Below are 21942 nucleotides of genomic sequence, written 5' to 3' on the forward strand. Positions count from 1 at the left end.
CAACCAACCTGAGTCAACAGCTTCCTCTTGCCGTTTTCCATTGTAGACAACCATCTTGCCCTTGAAGAGGTTCAAGAAGCAGGGTGGTTCCCTACCTTGCAAGACACGCACCTGCCAAAAAAAGAAAGAATGAATGAATGACTTATTAAGAAGCAAAGCACATGTTTACATGGTATTACACTGCCAGAATGTAACAGCACTTAGTTTTCAAGTCCCAGCCACAGTTCTCAATTTATGTAAAGTTAAACCTCGAAATGGCGAAGTTGGTAAAATATGCAATTTGCTTTGCTCATCGAAATTTATGTATTGAAATTTAATCTTTTATGCAAATACAGTCAGTGCAAATTTTTTTTTATGTAGGGGGGTGCAAATTTTCAGAATTATTGGACAATTGGAAAAAAATTTCAAATTAGAGGAAATCATTTTGTTAAGTTTGGAGCTGGCGATGAAACATACGATTTCTTGCAGTGTTGACAATATCTTCAGATCAGCGGTTCGAAGCAAAGTGAACCATGCTTTGACATCTACTCCACCCCCACAGCTGATAGTGTTGCCCACAGTGGAACAATGCTATAATGAAAAGCACTGGCAGTGGGGAGTAAATGCTTCATCTGCCTCTCCCTTCCAACGCATCTCTGAAACTCGAGGTTATGCAACCTCCAGCACTAAACATGCAGGAAGGCACCCCTTAATTCGGAGCAATTTTTTTTTATGCTTGACCAGAAATTACGTTTAATAGCACCGGAAGAAGGGCATATACGCAAAGGGACACACTGTGCATAGTTGGCTTGTGGAGGAAGAAACCACAATTTTCACGCAAAGGAAAGTAAAGCAAATACGAAGACAGCCCACACTTGAAGGCGCCAGGACCAGGGCCCAAGCATGGGAGGAAGGAATTCAGCAGCAAGATGGCAGAAATTCAGTCATTGGAAGATGCTCCATTCTGCATCTAGATGAAGAATTTAACATGCATTGTGTTTCTATCTCCACTTCTTGTTGTTCCCCACTTCAACCATCGCTGTATGTTTTCCCAAGTTGCAGAATATAGTCGTTCCATCTTTTGCTGCTGCCAATCACCATAGCCACGGTCGAGCGCTCCATTTCAACCGTCAACCAACTTTTGTTGCCAAAAAGGAAGCCGCCTTCTCCCTAGCCACATGAATAAGTTGCTGTGCATCACCACTGAAGGGTCGGAACTGCCAGATGCCCAAGATGCCACAGGCAATGAAGGATACGATCGATTTTATCGAGAAAGTGGCGGGAAGCCCAGGCAGATGCAACTTTTCGGAATGTGGCTGAGAATGTGCACATATATTGTTGGGGTATAGTTCTTTCTTAGTAGGATATCACAAGAAGCCAACAGACACCAAGGACAGCATAGGGGAAATTGCTTGTACATATTCATTGAATTAAAGCATCTTTCTTTAATTCAATTGATAAGAACAAGCAATTTCCCCTATGCTGTCCTTGGTGTCTGTTTGTCAGCTTCTTATGATATGACTAAAAAATCAGGCCCTTGGTTTCCCTTCTCATTTATAAGTACCAAGTACATAAATTTATGTACAGTGTCACTCATACATTTTGGAAGAATTGCAAGATATCATACTATACGGAAAAACGTATGATTTGAAGTCACTAAAAATTTGGTACATCCAACTCATTGACATCTACGTAATGTGAAGCGTTGCACGAATTGCTGCAGCATGAGATGCCAGTATGAGATGCCAACGAGTGCCGAGCTGGTGGTAAGCGGCCCGTGACAGGTGTCATTTTTGTGGCTTCGGAAAGCTCACATTACAGCTTTTCGAATTTGGCCTAGGTCAGCAGCTTCAAGTAGGGCATTTCAGCGGGAAGTTTGGCACACCTACTCTACAAAAATAATTGTAACTCAAGACAGCCACGCACCTTAAGTGGGTGGGGTGCGAGCGGCCCGAGACCTGCTTTGTTGTTTTCCTATTGCATAGTGTTTTAACACGATTAACAGGGAATCAAAACGTAATCAGGCACATGGCCAACACTGGAATACAATGCCACCACAGTGAAACAATGCCTACTTTGTGGCATTTGGGTTATCGCCTATTAAATGCATGCAGTACACTTTCAGCAGCACTACGCCACACACGCTGTGAAACAATAGGTAAAGATTAGGGATGTGTTAATACCGAATGGTAGAATCTCGGAGCAGCAGCCGAGTAGAATAGTAGAATCTCGGAGTGGAATCTCTGAGCAGCAGCTGAGGGAAACACTGAATAAAGAAATGAAGACGAGAGCGATGCCTGTGAAATAAATTTCAGGTTGGTCCCCTCCGCATTCTTCAGAGTTGCATTTCAGAGTTGCATCCACTTCCGAAACGCTTCGCCTCGTCACATTTAGGAAACATTTTCCGTAGAAGAGGTCACACGTGGTCACTGAGAGTAAGGGGTAGGTTGTGTTTGACAAGGAATCCCGTAAACAGGCACTCCACATGTACGACACTGTTGTCACAGTTGTTCCAGAGAAAGTTCACTACGTTGCCTTGCTGCCCAGCGGTGCGAACTTAGCTTTGATGCTTCGCTGTGTAAATGTGCAGCTTCAAGTCGCCTTCACCACCGTGAGACACGCTGACGTCGCATCCACGCATTGTACAAAATGCAAAATTTTCTTTTCTTGACGTCAAAAAGTACGGAAATCGCAAAAACTTCTGCAAGTACCTTTTCTTGGGCTTTGATAACACCATGGCATCAAGGACATGAGGATTCTAACTTTACACGGTGCACTGCACACAGACGGCCTAGCCAACACTAATCGTACACACAAGCAGCAGCAACAAGATGCGCCATGGAGGAAGGCATGCATGAAATGCAAGAGCTACATTGGCTCTGGCTTTGGTCGGCTTACTAGGCACTGTAGTCGGCTGCTTAGTTGATGGCACCGAAGGTGCTAGTGCGGCCGTCGTTGGCGATGCTGACGATTACGATGTGGCTGTAGATTCTGCGGTGCCGGTTTCACAAAAACCATTATTGTGCGAAAAGAGACCACTTTTCGGGAAATATAAGACAGTGTTCGTACAATCGGTAAGTTCAGTAAAAAATTGGGAGTCTTCCGGGTGAATCGGGAGGATTGGCAGGTATGAGTGACCATTTATTTATTGCATAGAACATTTTGCTTTCTAGTTCTTTTTGTCCCAACTTTATGGCAGGTGGGTTATCGAAAGGTTAATCTGCGCGACGAATAAAATGACTGCGCATCACATGACTCGGCGACCCCTTCGCGCGTAGCGACGTGAAGGGTAAAGAGCAGGTGCCATTCATGTCCTTTCATTGTCAGGTTCAGTATGATTTGCCACTGGTCAAACATAAAATCTGGAGGGTCATAGCAAGTTCACGTGACCCTCCGTTCACACAACTTCTGCACACTGCCATACCGTACACTCTCATTTGAGAGGCGGTTTGTCGGCTTTCTGAGTGTCACGCAGCTCTGCGTCGATTCTGCACCAAACAGTAACTTTAATAGTGGACACATTATAAAGCAGTGCCGATTTAGCCTAATGGCCTAGGGAGCGTGACCATGACGAAAATTCAACCTCTGGCAGACACGGTAACGAGCCGCAAGCCATGGCAGAATGTTAGCCGCTGATATGTTTGTATAGGCAGCTCGTCAGTGGTGATCGATCCCGAGATCATACTTGCTGCTTAGACTGACAGCTGTTGAAGCAGTAGGAAGTTCGTCGCTGCGAATTCAATGCGATCCGCATGCCTATCAGCGGCTAATCGGCCCGATCTTCGCACAGGCTTTCACACTTCCCAAAATACGCACTGCTATTGCATTATAATTTTGATCAATCATTTTCAACCTGGACAAACTTTTCACCGACAAAGGTGGCCAACACGGCGGTGCATGATCCAGCATCAGGCAGACATTGGGGAGCCCTTGCAGTATGGCCTCAGATTTCCATGCCACAGTGCTCAAATTTTAGAGGCCATGCTCGCAGTGACAAAGCCTGCTGATGCCTCAGCTGGGACAACCCGTCTCCAGCACGCTCAAGGCTCCTTTTGCATGAAAAACTAATTGAAACACTCACTTGCTTCGTCAGCATCAAGTATGAAAGGCTCCACAGAGCATGTGACGTGGCAACACAAGTCTCCCCATCCAAAATATTCAATATTAGAAAAACGTAACAGTAGATATTCGATTTATGAGTCAAATTATTTGAATGTCCACTATGCAATTCAATTCAGTGATATTCAAGTGTTCACACACCCCTAGTAAAGACTCTTACCGCAATAGCGTTGAGACGATAGCTATGAGTGCACAAACCCGTGAGGAGATTCGCTGGTACCAGAAGAGGAAACTGTGCATGCTTGCATTTTCATGTATCACGTTTAGGTGCGTACAGCAGAAAAGCTATGGTGGGCACTTACTGCTCTCGACCACACGTACCTAGCGCCTTTTCTTGTTTGTATGAGATCTAGTGGTCGCAAAACATGTCATATGATCGCAGTGTGGCAATGTACTGAATGTTAGTGGTGAAATAGTGTTTTCCGGGAACGTATTACCTGCTAAAAAGAAGCATAACTGTATTGGGTCATTTTTTGTCTTCTCAAATGTGAACATTTAAGCCAGGAAATTTGTTTAAAACGGGATCGTATCAACGAGATGTATCAGCAATGTGTGCGACACAAAATGGCTGTAAATCTTGGTTTATGTTTCCTTTACTAGTTTAGTTATTGAGTGAATAGTCGCGGGATGTGCAATGTGTCTGTGCTTGTATATGTTCAACAAATTGTGTGTAGCAGCTGTAAATTGACGTATCTATGTCAAGCTAATTGTCGTGGCCAATATGAAAGTTCCGATATACACTTATCTGTGTACCTATGCCTCATTTACAGCAACAGTACAGCTACAGCAACTCATTAGTTCACATTAAAGACATGAAGCTACTTGTTAAATAGTCCATGTAAGCATTAACGAGCGAAGCTCTGTAGCCAAAGCATATTTCTGAATTATCACTTTACACCAGAATGCAGATCCCATCATGCACACGCAGTGAAGGTTGCATCCTAAAGACTAAAATTACATTGTGGGGTTTAACATTGCAAAGCTGCACAGCGGTTATGAGGAAGGCTGAAGTGAAGGGCTCTGGCTTATTTCTGACCTCATGGGGCTGGTCAATTAATGGGGGCACCCAAATGTAAGTCCATAAGCATTACTGCATTTCATCACATCAAAATACAGTGGAATATCTTTAAACGTAAGCTCAAGGGAACAGGGAAATTGGTTCCGTTTATAAGGAGTTACACTTACCGAAAGACAAAGCTGAATACAATTGCATGAACACAAAGCCAACCAACCATGAGGATGGTGTTTCATTTAAGAGGCAGTTCTGTTTAAGCAATTTTCGTTTATTGAGATTCAGCCCACCAAGGCTAAGAATCTAACCCTCGACTTCATGCTTTGCAGCAGGTAGATTGCATCCCTATCCACCAAGGCCCATCAAGGTATTACCGAGAAAAATTTTGGGCATACAACACTTTAAGCAACATCGACAAGAACAATGACTATTACTGAAAAAAAAAGTACAGTCTTAAAAGTGGAGGGGCTATTAGATATGCCGCCGTTTCCTGAGGCTACTTCGAGTTCCCCAAACCACTTCGAATCGCAGCACAGCTAATTGAGGAATGCAGAAGCAGGAAAGCACATTCCAGAGGAGCACCAGACAAATGCAAACAAGTTTGCGGCCCCCAGGTCGTGCGCCGCCAGGATTAGAAGGGGCCGTCGGACAATAGAGCCCAATCATCACCCCTCTACGCCTTTGAAGAAGACAATTGCTACCGCTGAGGGGCCGCAGCACCGGGATCAAGTGATCAAGAGAGGAGGACCAGGCGCCGACTCTCTTCGCCAGGTATGACACCATCGCACGGGCGCCTACCCTTGGCTGAAAGTGGCGTCATCTGAGCGGACTCTCCCATTGGTCGAACATGACGCGACTTCCAGTGCTCGAAGGGTTTATAAGAAGCCTTCCAGAGAGACCTGGATTCAGCTCTCTCGAACTTCTTGCCGCGAGCCGCAGCGTCCGAGTTGCTGCTGGCCCGTAATGACTGTACAACTGTTAAATGACTCTCACCTCTCTGTATATAATGTAGAATAAATACTCCCAAGTTTGGGTTTTCATCCCGAAGTCCGTCCCTCAACCCCTAACCCCTACAGGGCTCAAAGGTATCCGACTACACAAGAATGTCAGCCACTCACATGAGGTCCTCGTTCTTCATCCAGCTCAACAGTGAGCAAAGCGCAAGCTCCTTGCTCGGTAACTGTGGAATCCCGGCCGTGCCAGAAGAAGTAAACACATCGCTCCCGCCCTGCTGCCACATGTCGTGACCTCTGCCCTGACAAATGTCGTCCTGTTGCGAGAAAATAGTGACAACAGATGGAATGCCAGCTGGCTCAACAATGCCACCCGTAAGTTGTTTTCAAATAACTGACTGAGTTTCAGTACTATAGGGTATCAGCAATGCGTGCGACACAATATGGCTGTAGCCCATTGCATGCATATTCAAAGCAGATTTTACTATTAATTTCTTTAGAACATGATGAAAACCAAGCAGCAAGGTTGAATTCAAATCAAAATGGACACTTGGGATGTAGATGTCGGTTGTGGCACCGTCTTGAAGCAATAACAGCATGAGCAAGCGTACATACTAGGAAATTTAGAGCAATCTTTACTGAGGGAAATGCAACTTCACTATGGACATTCCAATTCTGGCCACCATTGCAGGCAGTCTACATTGAGAGCCAAGTCAGCTTTCAGCCAAAGTAATGGAACACATCAAGAAAACCAAATAACATCATATATTATGTTTTCTTGTGCACAGAGATTTACACCGAGTTTCCAAGCATTCTGCTAGGCCGCCATCTTGTTTGGACAGCAAAGTAACCAACATTTTTTTTTACTTCGATGCTGTCTTCACGAAGCTATCTTTTGTGCTGGCCGCTGTCTGCTTAGCTGTCTATTTAGCAGTCTACTTTGAGCATTGGAACACAACCTATATCAAAGTGACTGTAGTGCAATCTTGCATGTAATTTAGTTACCTTCATATACGCCTTGCAAAAGAATGCACATCCCAGGTTCATTATTTTATGTATTAATTGAGCAATGGGAGCATGAGAATCTTGAGTGCAAACTTGAAGTCTCAAGCTTCAAGGACTCGCACTCCTGTGCATAAAGGAATGTAAAACAAAAAGAAAAGCTTTGATAGTTTACCAGTTTGCGATACAGCATACTGCCACCGGACAACATAGGTGTCGCCACTGTAAAACTGGCCATAGCTCGACTCCGGAAGTGTCCTGTGCTCATATTCCGTTATATGCCAAACCTGAAAAAGTATGGAATTGATTAATTTTTATCAGTATAAAGTGAGCACCATTTTACTAGCATGACAAGTCATTTATATATTGCACTTTGTCATTACTTGGTTAATAAAGACCACAAAGACTGACCAAAAACATCTTGTGTACTTCACAGTACAGTGGAATCCTGGTAATTCAAAATTGGTGGATAATTTAAACTGACTGGCTGATCTCGGCAAAGTCATATGTATAGTCAACATCCATTCATTCGACCTCGACAGGACAGACAAAATTGGATTGAATTATCCGGCGGCTCAAATTAAACAGGACGCAAAAAAAACAACAAATATGCTGCTTTACTTGGCAGTATTTGCCCAATACTAACAAGCCCCTGAATCAAATGTGCGGCCACTTTCTATGTGTCCAAAGTAGCAAAGTAACAAAAATTGCATCAAAGCTCCTAAACGAACAACCTAACATGCACCTGATTTTTCTATCATGAAAAATTGTCGCACAATAGTGGTCAGTTTCCTAAAATCAGCTTCACCACACAATGTTCAGTCAGCTTTGCCACAATGCATCCATATTATGCAAACAGGAAGCAAACATAGCGAAGGCGGTTTTGGTTTTTATGTCTGATTGCACCACAGGCTATTTTAAGCCCAATTTTCTCTTTTAAAGAAGACTTGTTTGAATAGTAATCAAACATCCTGAGCTATGGTTACTTAAATAACTTCCTAAGGCGGGCCCGAAAAGAGCTTTTTTTTACCCCCACCCAGTAAAAATTTTGGAATAAAATTTGCAATCCTTACATTAGTAAATACGGTATGCGCATGCCTGCAGCAAAGCACTTACCAGTTATTTTGGCCAATTGTGGAATAAAATAGACTTGTTTTCTAGCAAACTAGATATTTTGGACTTTGCTGAAATGTCTGGGCAGCCCCTGACAATTCCATATTATCATTCAGCTACCATATGTACCATTCCCGTTATCGACCACAATATTCATGGGGCTCACTTTAGTTCGAACTGTGTTTCCTGCAAATAATTCTCTGGTCCTCTTGTAGTTCGAATTAATGAGGTTCCACTGGTGCTACATGGACGTATTTTCATTGACATCCTCGCTTCAGGAGTCAATCTTAAGAACAAGGAGTTTTAAATTTAACAGCAGCCTGCTTTCCTCAAGGCTCTGCCACACAAAAGTTTCAAAGGTTACCTTTATTGCCAGTGTGTTTATGTAGTACTGTCTGCGTTCAAGGGAGTCGTAGTACTCAAGTCCTCGTCCCAAATGGGAGCCTGAAAGTTCAAGGTCTGGTTCGTTGGGAAGTCTTTCCAGCAGTTCCTTGGCATCACAAGGCTTCAGCTCCGAATCAAGAGATTCAGCCTGTAATGTATATATAGTGCAAATATTCACATTAGGAAAACTGCCCATTCTTACCTCACTTGAGAAGTAAGCAAATGCTTAGTAACTACAGTAAAATTAGTGACACATGAACACTTAAAAGTGTGGATCAACGCTGGCAAACACTGTGCAGCCAAGTAGAAGCTAGGGCTGTGCGAATATTCATAGATTTCAAATAACGAATTAAACATTCCCCTATTCGATTCAATCTTCAAGTGGAATAGCCAGCAATTGCAAATATGAATATTTTCCGAATAGCTTTTGAATAATTTACTTCCTCAAGTTCGCACCTGCATATTGCTGCCCAGAACAGCACACCCCATGCTCTATTTGAACAACATGGCTATATTCAATTGAAGTAGTTAGTTCTAATCAAAATCAATGTCATTTTAAATTTTCATGGTCATTTTACATTGCATTCATGAACAAGTTACATCTGAGGCTGTGTGCCATTCCGATTAAGCACACCTTTAATCTAAAAATTATAGAAATATTTGACAATTGGTAAAGCCCCTTCAATAATCCAACAACTCCATAAAAAAAAAAGAAGAGCAAATGAGATGCATGCAGTGAAACATGGCTGAAAGGAACACACCTTGCTATCTTCTTGTGCTTTGTTTTTGACACGGATCAGTTTGGCATCATCTGGCCAATCGAGGAACTTTTCCTTGAACAGAACAGGCTCCATGTGCTGGTTCACCTTGGCAAACAATGTCCAGTTGGGCCGCACATCACTTGCCATGGACTTCTGTTCTTCAGGCCCTGTAAGGGATGAACAAGGAACGAGTCTTCATGAAAACCTTATGCAGAAGTGAGCTTTTGGATGTGCAATTTCTATGCGCCAAAGTTGAATGAAAGTTCATTTCGTAAACCTAAAATGGCGACGGTCGTGTACATTTTGATCAATTAGGCCTAGCAATTGGCTAAAGTGACGAGACATTGAGGCTTATACACCTCATACACAGGCGAACTGAAGTCCTTTTAAGTAAGCCCCTTTACTTTGCACTAAAGGACATCTTACAAAAAGGAGTTTTTCAGAAGACAATACGGTGCAGTCTCCGTTATGCAGACAAAGCTGCCCGAGCGAAGTATGGCGATGCGAGAATGGCGACATCTGCGTCAGGGCCAATTGCATGCATTTCAAAGCATGTTTGCAATAAAAGTTCACTGCAAGATAAACTGGCTGTCTGTTAACTACAAGAAACATTTCTGGAAGCAATAGGATTACCACCAAGATTACAAAGTGTTTTGACAACTTTTCTTTTGATGGGCTGCACACGAGGCTAAGCCTTTATATAAAACCCACAAAGTAGTTTGGTTGTCTCTTTTTCCACTTGCCTTGCCAGAAAGGATATACTCCTTTAAAGGTCTTTTGGCACCTCCCAAGAACAGCTTTCTGGTAGATGTCCTTTAATTCAAAAACTTGGGAGTGCCCATGTGTCACGAGTACAGTCAATCCCGAAAATATACCAGGCTATATCGAATTATAGTCTCTATGCAACATTTGCAAGATCCCCTTGAAACTCGCATGCAAAAGTATAGAAATGTACTATGCATACATTGAACTCCTGTTCACTGACACATTCGATACACTTGCCCTCCAAGTATGCGTCTAACATAGATGCGATCACTTCTCCTGTCGTCGCAAAGATTTCATGTAGACAAATTTGAAATTGCACTCTTTTGGCAGATGCTGCCAAATAAGAGTCTGAAACTGTAGTCAAACTTTCATTTTTCTTCTTGTGGCAGCTCATGCCACAAGAAGAAAAATCAGCACGGTGTTCAGTTTTGCTCGCTTCACACATGAATGGCTCATGCGAACTGCAGCTGTTCGTTATAGGCAAGAGGTGACCACCACTGCTTGAAAACAAAAGGCATTCCAGTCCAGCATGCGTTCCACAAGAAAGCATGGATTACATTGGAATTTATCTCCAAGAGGCACCGATCACGGGATGCCAAAACTGAAATTGCTGCACCAGCGGGTTTGTTTGTTGACAAGGCCTTTCCACAAGCAGCAGTTTAGGATTCCATGAGTGGCCAAAACAAATGTAGCCCCAACCTCCACTTGGACAGATTTTTACAGTAGAGTTCAGATTTAACAAAACCACCACGAGCCACACCTGCACTTCGAGAAAAGAGCCCCACTGCAACAGCAGCGTGCAAGACTCACCGCTGTGCAATTTGTAGGTTGCACTGAACATGTTTCATTCGCATCACCTCAGTTGCGTGTGAATGTGAATGAAATTGGAAGTTCTGTAAACTGAAAGCCACTCTTGAAACTAAGAGCGCGTGTGTAGTAAAAAAAAATCTGGGGTTTTAAGTGCCAAAACTACGATTTGATAATGAGGCACACCTTAGTGGAGGAGGGAACTGTGGATTAATTTCAACCACCAGGGGATCTTTAACGTGCCCCCAGTGCACGGGACATGGGTGTTTTCGCATTTTGCCCCCCATCTGCGTGTATGTAGTCACTGCGCAGGTGCTGGAAGTGAAGGGCATTCTGCAGCGCGAGCAACTTGCAATGTTCGTGAGAAAAAGCCAAGACAATTTTTTCACATTCTACGTGGCCTTGGAGAAGCAAATGCACGAGTTCCTGCTTTACATAATCTCTGGAAACTGTCCAAGATGTGCGATGAGCTCAGATAATCTTCAGATACGTATATTTTATAGTTCGAATTATTGATATATCGAACTATTGCACTATACCCTTCGAATTCGACATATTGGGGATTGCCTGTTTTACAAGTTTACATGCTATACTAGGACTCTGCTGTTCCATCAGTTGAGCAAACAATGTCGACAGCTCCATCAAGCCTCTCAACATGCGGCACCTTTTCTCAAGCAACAGCCAACTGTCCTCACAAATATGCAGTCATGTGACAATCCACACACCATACCCATAATTACCGAATTTACTCGAATCGAACTCCACTTTTTTCCGATAAAACAGGTCCAAAAATTGTGTGCACATTAGAATCGAGTACGACCATAAATCTGCATTACCATATCAGGGTGTCTACCAAGTTGACATTTCCAAGTTCCCCGAGTTTTCCAGTTTTAACCGGGTGCCTCTGCAAAATTCCTTGAGTGATGCAGAACTATGTTTTATGTCAAGACGGGCTAAAACAATGTTGCCAGATGCTGTCGATCTCTATAATAGCAAGCTTGAAAAAAAAATTGAAAAAAAGAACTACTTTATCCAGTTTCAATAATAAGGAGTAGTGTTTCCTTTATTCAACAAGAGAATAGAAGGGAGTGGTTAGTAAAATGCACAGCAAATAAAATGTCTTCGAAAAAAATTGCAAATCGAGTCTGACATTCTCAAATAAGAATAAAAAGGAGATACATGCAGAAGCAAATATTTTCGAATATGAGCTATTTCTATCAACTAATAGTAAGCTCAGTGGTATGAGCCCTGAACTTTGTCACAGTTCAGATTCTCTCTCAAAAGCTTGTAAGTCAACTTCAACTGTCTTGACATACTCTTGGCCCTCGCACGATCGACGCCTCATTGTTGTGTTTCACTGCTTTAACGAGTTTATTTTGGTTTGGATGAAAGACACCTCCATCTCGGCATCAGCGAATACTGTTTTTTGAGCTCAAGCTCCTTCAAAACGGCAGCAGCAAGCTTCTTTTCCTGTTCATTCAATGCATAGGTCCTTTCTGTTCTCGTCCTCCTTCCTCGTTCGCCCCAGGAACCACTTGAAGCATCTTCTTGGTCAGTTGTACAGTCAAAGTCAGACTTTCCTAACTGCCTAGGGGCCACAAAAGAGCCCGAAAAATCGGCCAGTTGGAAAAAATGAATGCATGTCTTTCACTGCCCTTAAGGGCTCAAACCGCCACAGGCACATTCGAAAAAGCTCTGAAAGCCTGTCGGTACGCATATTAGGCATATTGGTGCTCGCACTGCGACAGCAGATACCAGGTGCACGCGTGTGTAATTAAGGAATGCACACTGTGTTCCGTGGCAAAAGCTCCTTCCCACACTTGTTATGCTTCACCGCAATACTTTTGCATATGCTTCACCAAGTAACATTTCTGTATAGATGCGAAGCTGACTTTCAGGAACCAGCATTATGCAACGCATTATGCTTTCCGAGCTTCGAAGCCAATCGCGAGGACCACAAAGGCACAATCAGTGCTATTGCTGACAGCGGCAAATTCTTTCAATGAAAAACACGGCACCCAACGGCAAGACGCTTAATAGCGAACATAGAATAGAAGCAGCTGAGCTTAGTGTTGCCGCAGTGGTGGCTACGGCTGCCACCGGATCTGTGGGCGAGGGCGCCGGTTTAATAAGACGAGATAATCAAAACGGTAGCAGTGGTGGCTTTTATTAATGGCGTTTCGGACCTGCGGTCGTGGGAAAAGTCAGAAAAATTGGACGGCGAAGGGTATGCTTGCGTCTGAAATTGCAGACGTTCTGGTACATTAACTATTAGGTATGTGATGGTGCCGTGAAGCCATGCAAATTATTGGGCGTCTGGAAAGTCTGTCGATTGTACACTGGCAACTCCTCCAGTGACGACAGAGCATCAAAGACGACTCGTTACAATTCCTGTCAGTTATTCGAACCAGGGCATTATCGCTACTTTTGTTCTTTTTCAATAAAATTACAGCTAATTTTCTCTGATAGAAGCACAAATTCCCAGAGTTTTCCCCGAGTTCTTTCAGACTATTCAATATCCCTGAGAATTTCTGGTTCTCCCGGTTTCGCCAGTTGGTAGACACCCTGCATATTGCCATTGGCATTTCAGAATGGCAGTCTTCTTGCACACGGTTCGAGCCTAGCTGCCGTAGATTTCTCCATGTGTTGTATGTGTGCTTAGGCAACATTTCATTTGGCTTAGGCTAATACACCGTCATCTTCCCGTTTTCTGTGTTTGCTCTTTCTGCATTTGCTATATCAGCCTGGAAGTGCCGACCGCAAAGACACGTCGAGTTTATCACGATGCTGCATTTAAAAGGAAAGCGATCACGTGTGCGGAGACAGACGGAAATCGGGTAACATCATGGGCGTTCGGAGTTACCGAAACTTGCATGCGAGACTGGCGTACACAGGAGAGGTGTTCTACACTGGTGGCTGCTACGTACGGCGCTCATGCTGCCCCTACCTTGAAAGCGATCTGCGATGGAGACAAGAGTCTACGTATCTAGGCGCACCGCGCTGTGTTCTCATCACTTAGTTCGCTTCGAAGAGAGGCCACAGAAAGGTAAATTCCTTGGTTCCTGCTACCACAACTCCTCACTCCAGCGTTTAAACTGTTTCTGCGGTCATTGAGTGAGACGCGTTCACATTTGCTTGTGCACACATGACACTGTGCTTGTTGATTTAGCTCGTAAGCGGATGTCTAAAAGTTTATACAACCTATAAAACTACTATCCTTACTTTTTGTATAGCTGTCTACTAATTTGCTATCGTAATCCATGCTTCGCCTTTTGGGTGAAACTGAATTCTTTAATTTATTCTAACTTCAGTGCGTTGGGAGTAAATATTTTGTTTTTTCCAAATAAGAGAAAGTTGTATTTCTGTACGAAAGAATGAGAGGCACAGTACTGTAAAGGCCTTTTTTTAGTTCATGGCAAACGGGTGCACGTTGCAATCGAGGGCCTCTTTTTTTCCCTTTCTTGGGTCACAGAAAACAGGTGCGCGTTACAATCGAGGGCACGTTAGAAACCGAGTAAATACGGTATGTATGATTCATGTACAGTGAAACCTCGTTAAACCGTAGTCGGCCGGAGCTCGGAAAAAGTACGTACTAAACGGTAGTACTGTTTAAGCGAAATAGCATGAGATCGCCCACTTACCTGTCAAAAACGGAATTCAGAGAGAGTGTGATGAAAGGGGAAAAAACATGCAGTATTTATTCACTTCGCGGGACGTAAGTGTTATTTTCGTTTGATGTCGCGGCGGCCTAGCACGACGACAGCAACCTCAAACTTACTGAAGCTGCGTGCCAGCTTCTCAGCCAGCCCCACTACTCTCGGCAAACACTCGCACGGCAGATTCCTCGTTGGCGTTACGTGTTCTCCGTGCACGCGCGCAGTAGTGCTGCATAAGTCCCGGGGAGCCTTTTTTATTGCCGGGTGCCGGAGTTCGGAAAACTTTTCGTTTGGAATAGCTACGTTATCGCGCCCCTGTTCTCCTTGCGACGATCGCATTCGTGAGGCTGACGTAACGCGCAGCTTCTGCCACTGTCGGGCCTGAATAGCCCGTGCCGTCGCTTTCCGTGTCGTCCTCATCACTGTCGCTAGTTGACACTTCGGCAACAACAGCGGCAACGATGGTGAAAAGTCGAATCTCGTAGCCGACATCTCTTCGCGGTCACAGCAGCGCTGCCGAGCAACTTCGCATTCCAAATGCCACACACTGTAGTCAACAGCAGATCCATGTCGCGGGCCAGCGCCGACTTTTTCGTGTCACGTTCGGTAGCACGGACGATGTCCAATTTTTCTTCTATGCTGAGCACCCGGCGGCTTTTTTATTCTAGCTTCGGCATGACGCGAGTCCTCGCTTGCACGACGCCACAACGCTCCCTGGCACGGCGTCCATGCGGCGTCGAAATGATGTTGATGTTGATGCGGCTTCACGTGCAAACGCACGGGGCGCTTGGAGGCCGTTGTACCGATCTCTGAGGCTTGTTGTTCTGCCGGGCCGCCCGATGGAGACGACGCACCGCCGTGTTTGCGCGACGAAAAGTGGAAACGCTACGTTTTAACCGATGCGTACGCAATAAGCTGGTACGGTTTATGCGGATACAAAATACATTATGTTCAATGGCCGCTGAGTCGGGGAACTGACTTTACTACTCTTAAACCGAAAGTACTGTTTAAGCGGGTACGGTTTAACGAGGTTTTACTGTATCAATTATAATGTCAAATGTGCTTTAACCCAAAGAAATTGATATGAGGTCACCTACATGTGCATCTCAGAGGCCATTTGTGGCAATACTGTGCTAATACTAAAAGACACGTAAATCGATTAATGCACATTCAGTAAATTCAGTCATCGAGTGGACATGAAGCCTTCACATGCCAAACTTCACATCTTACGCTGCAAACAGTCGGCATAACAATACCCCAAACAAGTCTTACCAGCTCTTGGAAAGAGTGGGTTGATGTCACAATCTGAGTAATTAAAGCCTGCCTTGCATTGCTCTTCAGCCAGTCTGACAGAGAGGTCTCGCATTTCACTGGGGACAAGCTTTCCGAGCCACACGTAGACTTCACTGCCAAAGTTGAACACGTAAGCCTGCATGACAAAAATGACAAAACTCAACAGAAGAAAATATTAGAAAGAAATCTAATATATTGCTGGCTGTGCGAGAGCAACCACGGTTCTTAGTGTTTGCTTCAATCTAATATAAGAATGTGTGTGATCTAAATTATGTGCTCAAAATAATTTCGTGCTGCTGGCCTGGAAAGCACGCTTAGCTACTGGATGTCTCAGCTTTGCGGAAGAGCCAGCCTCTCAGTAACAAGTGGCACGGGTTTGCAGAAAGTGAGGGAGCACTCTTTTGCAGTGTCAATCCTAGCTTATTGTTGACAGCAAATTCAATGAGTGACCGATGGCACAGGGTCAAATGCCTCCTAGTTTACAAGCATTTGACGATGTAGATTAAGGCGCAGGCTGACAAGAATAGACTGCCAGGAGAGTTCCTCAGTATATTTAGTTCACATGAGCAAAATACAGACTTTTAGTATAACAGCTTACTACTCTAATCTTTTACCACTGACAATGTAATTTTGATGTTCCGAGATGTTAATATAACCAAACTTGTTTTTAAATACATGTGCATATCATTAATTGATAATTATTCGAAGCTAAGTATTCATATTCAATTTGTATTCAAAAATTTCTGTATTTGCACACCAGTACCAACTAATTACCTACACTATGATAAAGATAAGCACTAATTTGCAATGTTCTCTGAAGGATAACACCAACTCATTCGTTACTTCATTTCTTAGAGCTGTGTTCACTGTAGTGGCCTTGCTGAAACAAAGATGCTCAAGAAACGTGAAAAGGTATGTTTCCAATGAACCACATGTGGCATTAGGTGGTACTTGCCTTGTCAGGCTGGAGCATTTCAACTCGCGGCTGCATGCCCCAGTATTTGTCGTACGGAACTAGAGCATCTCCTTCCACAGTGTACACCATGTTGGTGTCGACAACAGCCGCTTCAAACCACTGAAAAAGCCAAGGTGACAGGAGAATAGCAATTCATTATTTCCATGTGCAGTGGTGTCACTCGAAAGTACATGACAGGCAAAAGCTTTGAATTTGTCTAATCACCTGCCTAGCTGAGCCTAAATAAAACAGTGGAAAATCCCTGCATCTTTTCTTTAGAAATTGAAACTATTTCACCGATACTTGTTACACTGCTTACTCGAAAAGTTTCAATTCCTTGCACTTCAATATCTAGAAAAAATACAAACTGCGCCTCCTCTATGACAATAGGCCTTGTAAATAGATTGGTCACTAAATACTTAAAGGCCGGCCAGCAGAAGTGAAAGAAGGAAAAATCAAAGGCTTCATATCTGAGCACTATAAGCTTCAAGAAGTCAAAATTCATTTGCTAAGCATCGGTCATAAAACTACTTTGGCCTCACCAAGTCTTCACCAGGATCGCCAGCAGGGTTGCAGTCATCAGCAGTACCTCCAAGAAGCTTGAAGAAAGCTTGGGCCTCTTTAGAGTTGTCCTCTTTTTCTTCGTCTACGATCTTGACCTCCGAGGTCCCTTTGAAGAGCAGGTCCTTCTTGGACTGTATACTTTGGGCCACATCAGTTGCCTGTTGATATTTAGGAGGTGCAGCTAAAGAAAACTTTATCACAGGTTTTCATGCATCATATAACTTATGCTTCATTCTAGGTCAAAAGTGTACAAGGATTTTAGAATATTTCATTTTCATGCCTTGCAATCTCATTGTTCTGTGCTACCATTGCTTACACACCATTTCTGAAAGATGTGCAAAAGGTTTCAGAGGATGGTTGCGAGTGTGTAACATGAATGTTTAAGCGTTAGCTAGCTGTGGCACAGGTTAGGCACTTTCACTCGTGATCTAGAGCACCAAATGTGCTCCTCGTCTCTGGAGACTGGGCACGTGTTCTGCCACGAGGCAACTAAGCGTAGCATGGATGTTATAGTTCAGCGGAAACCCGCAAGGAGAAGACAGGCTTTTCTTTCACGGAACCTGTATGGGTTTCCTTCGTAGCACTTTGCTACATTTGTGTGGATGTCTCATTTTCCCTTTCTTAAGCATAGCATTGATTGTGCATCCACTTCACTTTGTCGTTTTTGAAAGCAAAAGTACTCTATCTCTCAAAACCCTCTAACCTCAGCATGCCTGTCCTGCATGCGCCGTCATTAGGGAATACACTACCACTTCCACGATTGGTGTATTCGATCACCTGTTGTGCATGGAGGGCAACACTCATCTGGTGCTGTTGAAGGGAACAAACAGTTATCTAAATGCCCATTGGTGGAACTGCATGTGGCATTACTTGCGATTCCTCCAATGGAAGCACCTTCTGGGATGCTCAAAAAGCACTTTCATTTGTGCATGCGCAAGGTCTCCTTTGCGGACTGCCACTGGCAACACCAATGACATGAAATTGAGCAATGAATGACATGAAATTGACATGAATGAGCTAAAGAAAGCCGATGCCAGGGTCCTTCAATACTTTTCCTCTGGTCATGAAACTTCCCCGAAAGTTTCATATAGGGATAGAAGGTGGCACCAGAGGCGCTGGCGTAAGTAGAATGTGCACAATCTGCCATGCCAGATGGCCGGGCTGCAAGATCATGCAAATTTTTCACAAGGAAAGGTGCCTCTACCACATTTTTTTCAGCATGTTTGTAGAGTGAACGTGCAACAGGAACTTTTGGCAAAATTTAATGTGCGATATGTTTGTGTTTAAATTATACACAGCACCGTTTTATGATTGAAGTCGCCTCCACCTTCCCCTCTAGTAGCCTTCCTTGCACAAACGGCTTCGTTCGGTTGTCTCCATTTGCCCTTTGTCTAAGTTAGTTGGATAAGTCAGTTATATTTGGTTAGCTAGTTCAGTGTGGTAGTTAATAGCTGATTGGTGGGTAAATTAATGATATTTGTTTAGTTACTATAGTTAGCCAGATCATTATTGAATTTTGTTTCAGTTAGATAACTTGGTGAACCAGTTGGCTAGCTTGTTTAGTTAGCTTAGTTGGTGTATTAGTCATTATGTAATTAGTGTACAGGTTGAGTTCTGTCACTGTAGTTATTGAGTTTAGTTAATGTACTTGTTGGATAATTAAATTAGGTTGCTTAGTTATTAATTTGATAAATTAATAATTACCTATTTGGATGGTTATTTCATGAGCTGGTTAGCCACTTTAATTCATAAGTTCGTTTGTAATCAGTTCAGTAATCAGTGAGAAGTTTTGCCAATTGCTATCTAGTTTAGTAATTACTTATTTGTTTGGTTCGTTAATGAACTTAAGCTTTATTTCATAGTTGGTAATATTGTAATAATCGTGATAAGTTTAGTACATTTGCAATTTGTTTAGTAATTAGTGATTAATTTAGTAATCAGCTGGTTAGCTTTGTTAGTTTCAATGCAGGTTCTTTTTGCACAATTACATAAAAGTGCGAAATGAACTTGCTCTCTAGTCGATTTCTAACGATGGAGTAGTCCACGTGTACAACTTGAATTGTGTATTAATCCACTGTTGCAAACGCAATTTAAAATGGAAATGAAAACAGGCATTTTGTTTCAAAATTATTCACGTTTATAAGATTCTGAACGCTGTACAGAAACAGGGCGGCGACTTCCACATTGCGTCGACAACGTTCACACGCCAATGCCTGCATTCAACCGTTGCGCAATAGCGAGCATACGCACATAACGGCGTGGAGTCCGTTCGGCGGCCGCTTCAGTCTACTTTATACTTGCGCCATCGCCGCAGTGCGTCCACTGCGGGCGATATATGAAGCTCTCCCATAGTGTTAGATGGAAGTTTGTGACCAGCACTTGCAGCCATACAGATTGAATAGCCATTTTAACCACTAGCAGAGTGCACTTGTGCAATTATGTGCAATCTTGCAAAAAAAATACTGCGTACCTACATAATGCACACAGCTCCAGTATGCTAAAACAAATCACTCACTGCCATTCTGACCATCTGCTGTGGCTTCGTCACACAAGTATATAATGCTTATCAGAAGTTTAAAACAGTTTTTAAGCTGTTTTTTATAAAGACATATCTTGAAGTACTGAAATTACCATTAATACCAATAAGGAGCTGTAAAACACTTCAGAGCGACTTTACAATACTCAGGACCTTTAATAAGTGGCTTTCGGCATAGCAACCACTGCAGCGACTGCTGAGACACTCCAGTACGAGTGCCACTGAAGCTTGGAGAGCAAATTGAAAGTGTTTGCGAAATGAAATGCAATTTCAACTGCCACATAAAAGTAGCACAGAGAGGTTGGGCACACTCACCACTTTTACTGGATGGAGAAAGATCACTACACATCTTGGTCATTCTTGGTTTCAGTTTGTGCTGAACGCTGTCTGTATATGCCTATGCCTGATGCTTTTACTTTGGCATAAGTTTTCCTGAACAAATCATTTGCAAGATGGCACCCGTCCCGTCACTATGTCCGTGTATTTTGTGCCATGCCATTCTTAAGTATGTACCAACTAGCCCAGCAGAAAGTTTTGATCACTAACCTTTGCCCTTTCAATGACATTGCTGTGGCGACCAATCCAGCAATACACAGTAGTGGGTGTCACAAGCACAAAGACATCACCATGGTTGAGGGAGGAGACGGAAGGCTCAACCAAGCGCGTCTGCACATGACGCCGACCTTTGACCTGAATCAAAATGAGGTCACGGTTGGGAAGCAATGAATTTGTGTCGTCAGACTTCTTGAGCTGCACTCGACGAAAGTCTTCTGTGCTGGCCAGCCCTGCCAAAGCTGAGAGGGCCAAGTCGGAAGTCTTGGCCACTGCACAAAAGGAAAAGTTCCGTTCTTAGAATGGGCACAAGAAATATCAAAATTTTAAAATGCCCCTAAAATGAATCTAGTCAAATCAGATATAAATTGGCATCACTAAGACACTGTCCAATAAGTGATGCTCTGCAAAAATTTCAGATACATACATAGTAGTAATAGCCCAACACTTGGCATTTTACATACCAAATTCTCACCATATTTAGAAGCACACTCTCTTAGCACTTAACCTCATCTCAGCACACACTTCACAAGAATGAATGCCATGGTCTTTCACTTTCCACAAAGCCTGGAGTAGCGTTTTTTTTCCATGCAGCAACTTAACACTCTTGGCCATGAGTGCTGCTGTGCAATGCGCTTATGACGGCATTTCCAGCTTTCTCAGAAATCCTTACAACCAACAGTACAGAGTTGCCAACATTATGTTATAGACACTTACATTATGGGCTGCAGTTCAATTCAAAACCATTAGCTCTCCATAACGCCTAAATGACTATGGCCAGGTGCTCTACACACTTCATGCAAGTACAAACCTGTTCAGAACCCTTTGTCATCTGGAAAACATACTTTCAGGAAAGTTTCAAAGCAGAACAATTTACTTATGCACAGAAACATCGGATATGAACAGCTTTTACTGCTGATGAGTACAGCCAAGAATTAAAGGTGACTGGTTTTCCAAATATTGATACAACGAAGCACAACTTAAGGTTTTCAACATGGGAGAACAAATGCAAAACATGAACCAGCACAAGCACATCAATACAATGTTAACAAGCACAGCAATTTTATTTAACGAGGACTTGTGCGAAATGTGTGAAACTTCAAAACTACAGAATGTTTCACCTACAATGACAAACAAACCAGACATTGGCTTTCGTGCAAGTTTTCAGCATTATTTTCTCTATTTCATTTTTCTTATTTCTTAACGGAGTACTTACACTTTTCAATGTTCATTCGTTTCAGCTCCTTCTCAGCAACATCTGTGCGTACTTCAACATACTCTGTCTGGATGTCTGTACGAGAAGCCAGTTTCTTCAGTGGGTTGCCTTTGGTCTGCCTTTTTCTGCGAACACTGATCTGTTTCCTCTGGCCAAGCCTACAGATAACATACACAAAGAATGAATGTCAGACCTTCGAATGCTTTATGCAACATGCACCTGAATTACACAAAGAAATGCCATAAAGTCCCCTGTCATCACCAGACATGTACGTA

General features: G+C 43.2%; 1 protein-coding gene across 2 annotated transcripts in view; it reads right to left on the reverse strand.

Annotated features, from left to right (window-relative positions):
- Positions 1 to 21942, reverse strand: part of LOC135911326 (supervillin-like) — a 174012-nt gene that overhangs the window by 24222 nt on the left and 127848 nt on the right. For both annotated transcript variants that reach the window (XM_065443552.2, XM_065443553.2), the window contains exons 20-29: positions 21668 to 21825; positions 20446 to 20723; positions 17342 to 17521; positions 16800 to 16919; positions 15824 to 15980; positions 9324 to 9490; positions 8543 to 8710; positions 7241 to 7352; positions 6229 to 6380; positions 9 to 111 (exon numbers count right to left, since the gene is read on the reverse strand). In XM_065443552.2, the coding sequence (XP_065299624.2) occupies positions 9 to 111; positions 6229 to 6380; positions 7241 to 7352; positions 8543 to 8710; positions 9324 to 9490; positions 15824 to 15980; positions 16800 to 16919; positions 17342 to 17521; positions 20446 to 20723; positions 21668 to 21825 (1595 nt within the window). The remainder of the gene's footprint in view (positions 1 to 8; positions 112 to 6228; positions 6381 to 7240; positions 7353 to 8542; positions 8711 to 9323; positions 9491 to 15823; positions 15981 to 16799; positions 16920 to 17341; positions 17522 to 20445; positions 20724 to 21667; positions 21826 to 21942) is intronic.

Source organism: Dermacentor albipictus, chromosome 1 (assembly GCF_038994185.2).
Source record: "Dermacentor albipictus isolate Rhodes 1998 colony chromosome 1, USDA_Dalb.pri_finalv2, whole genome shotgun sequence".
NCBI classification, from domain to species: domain Eukaryota; kingdom Metazoa; phylum Arthropoda; class Arachnida; order Ixodida; family Ixodidae; genus Dermacentor; species Dermacentor albipictus.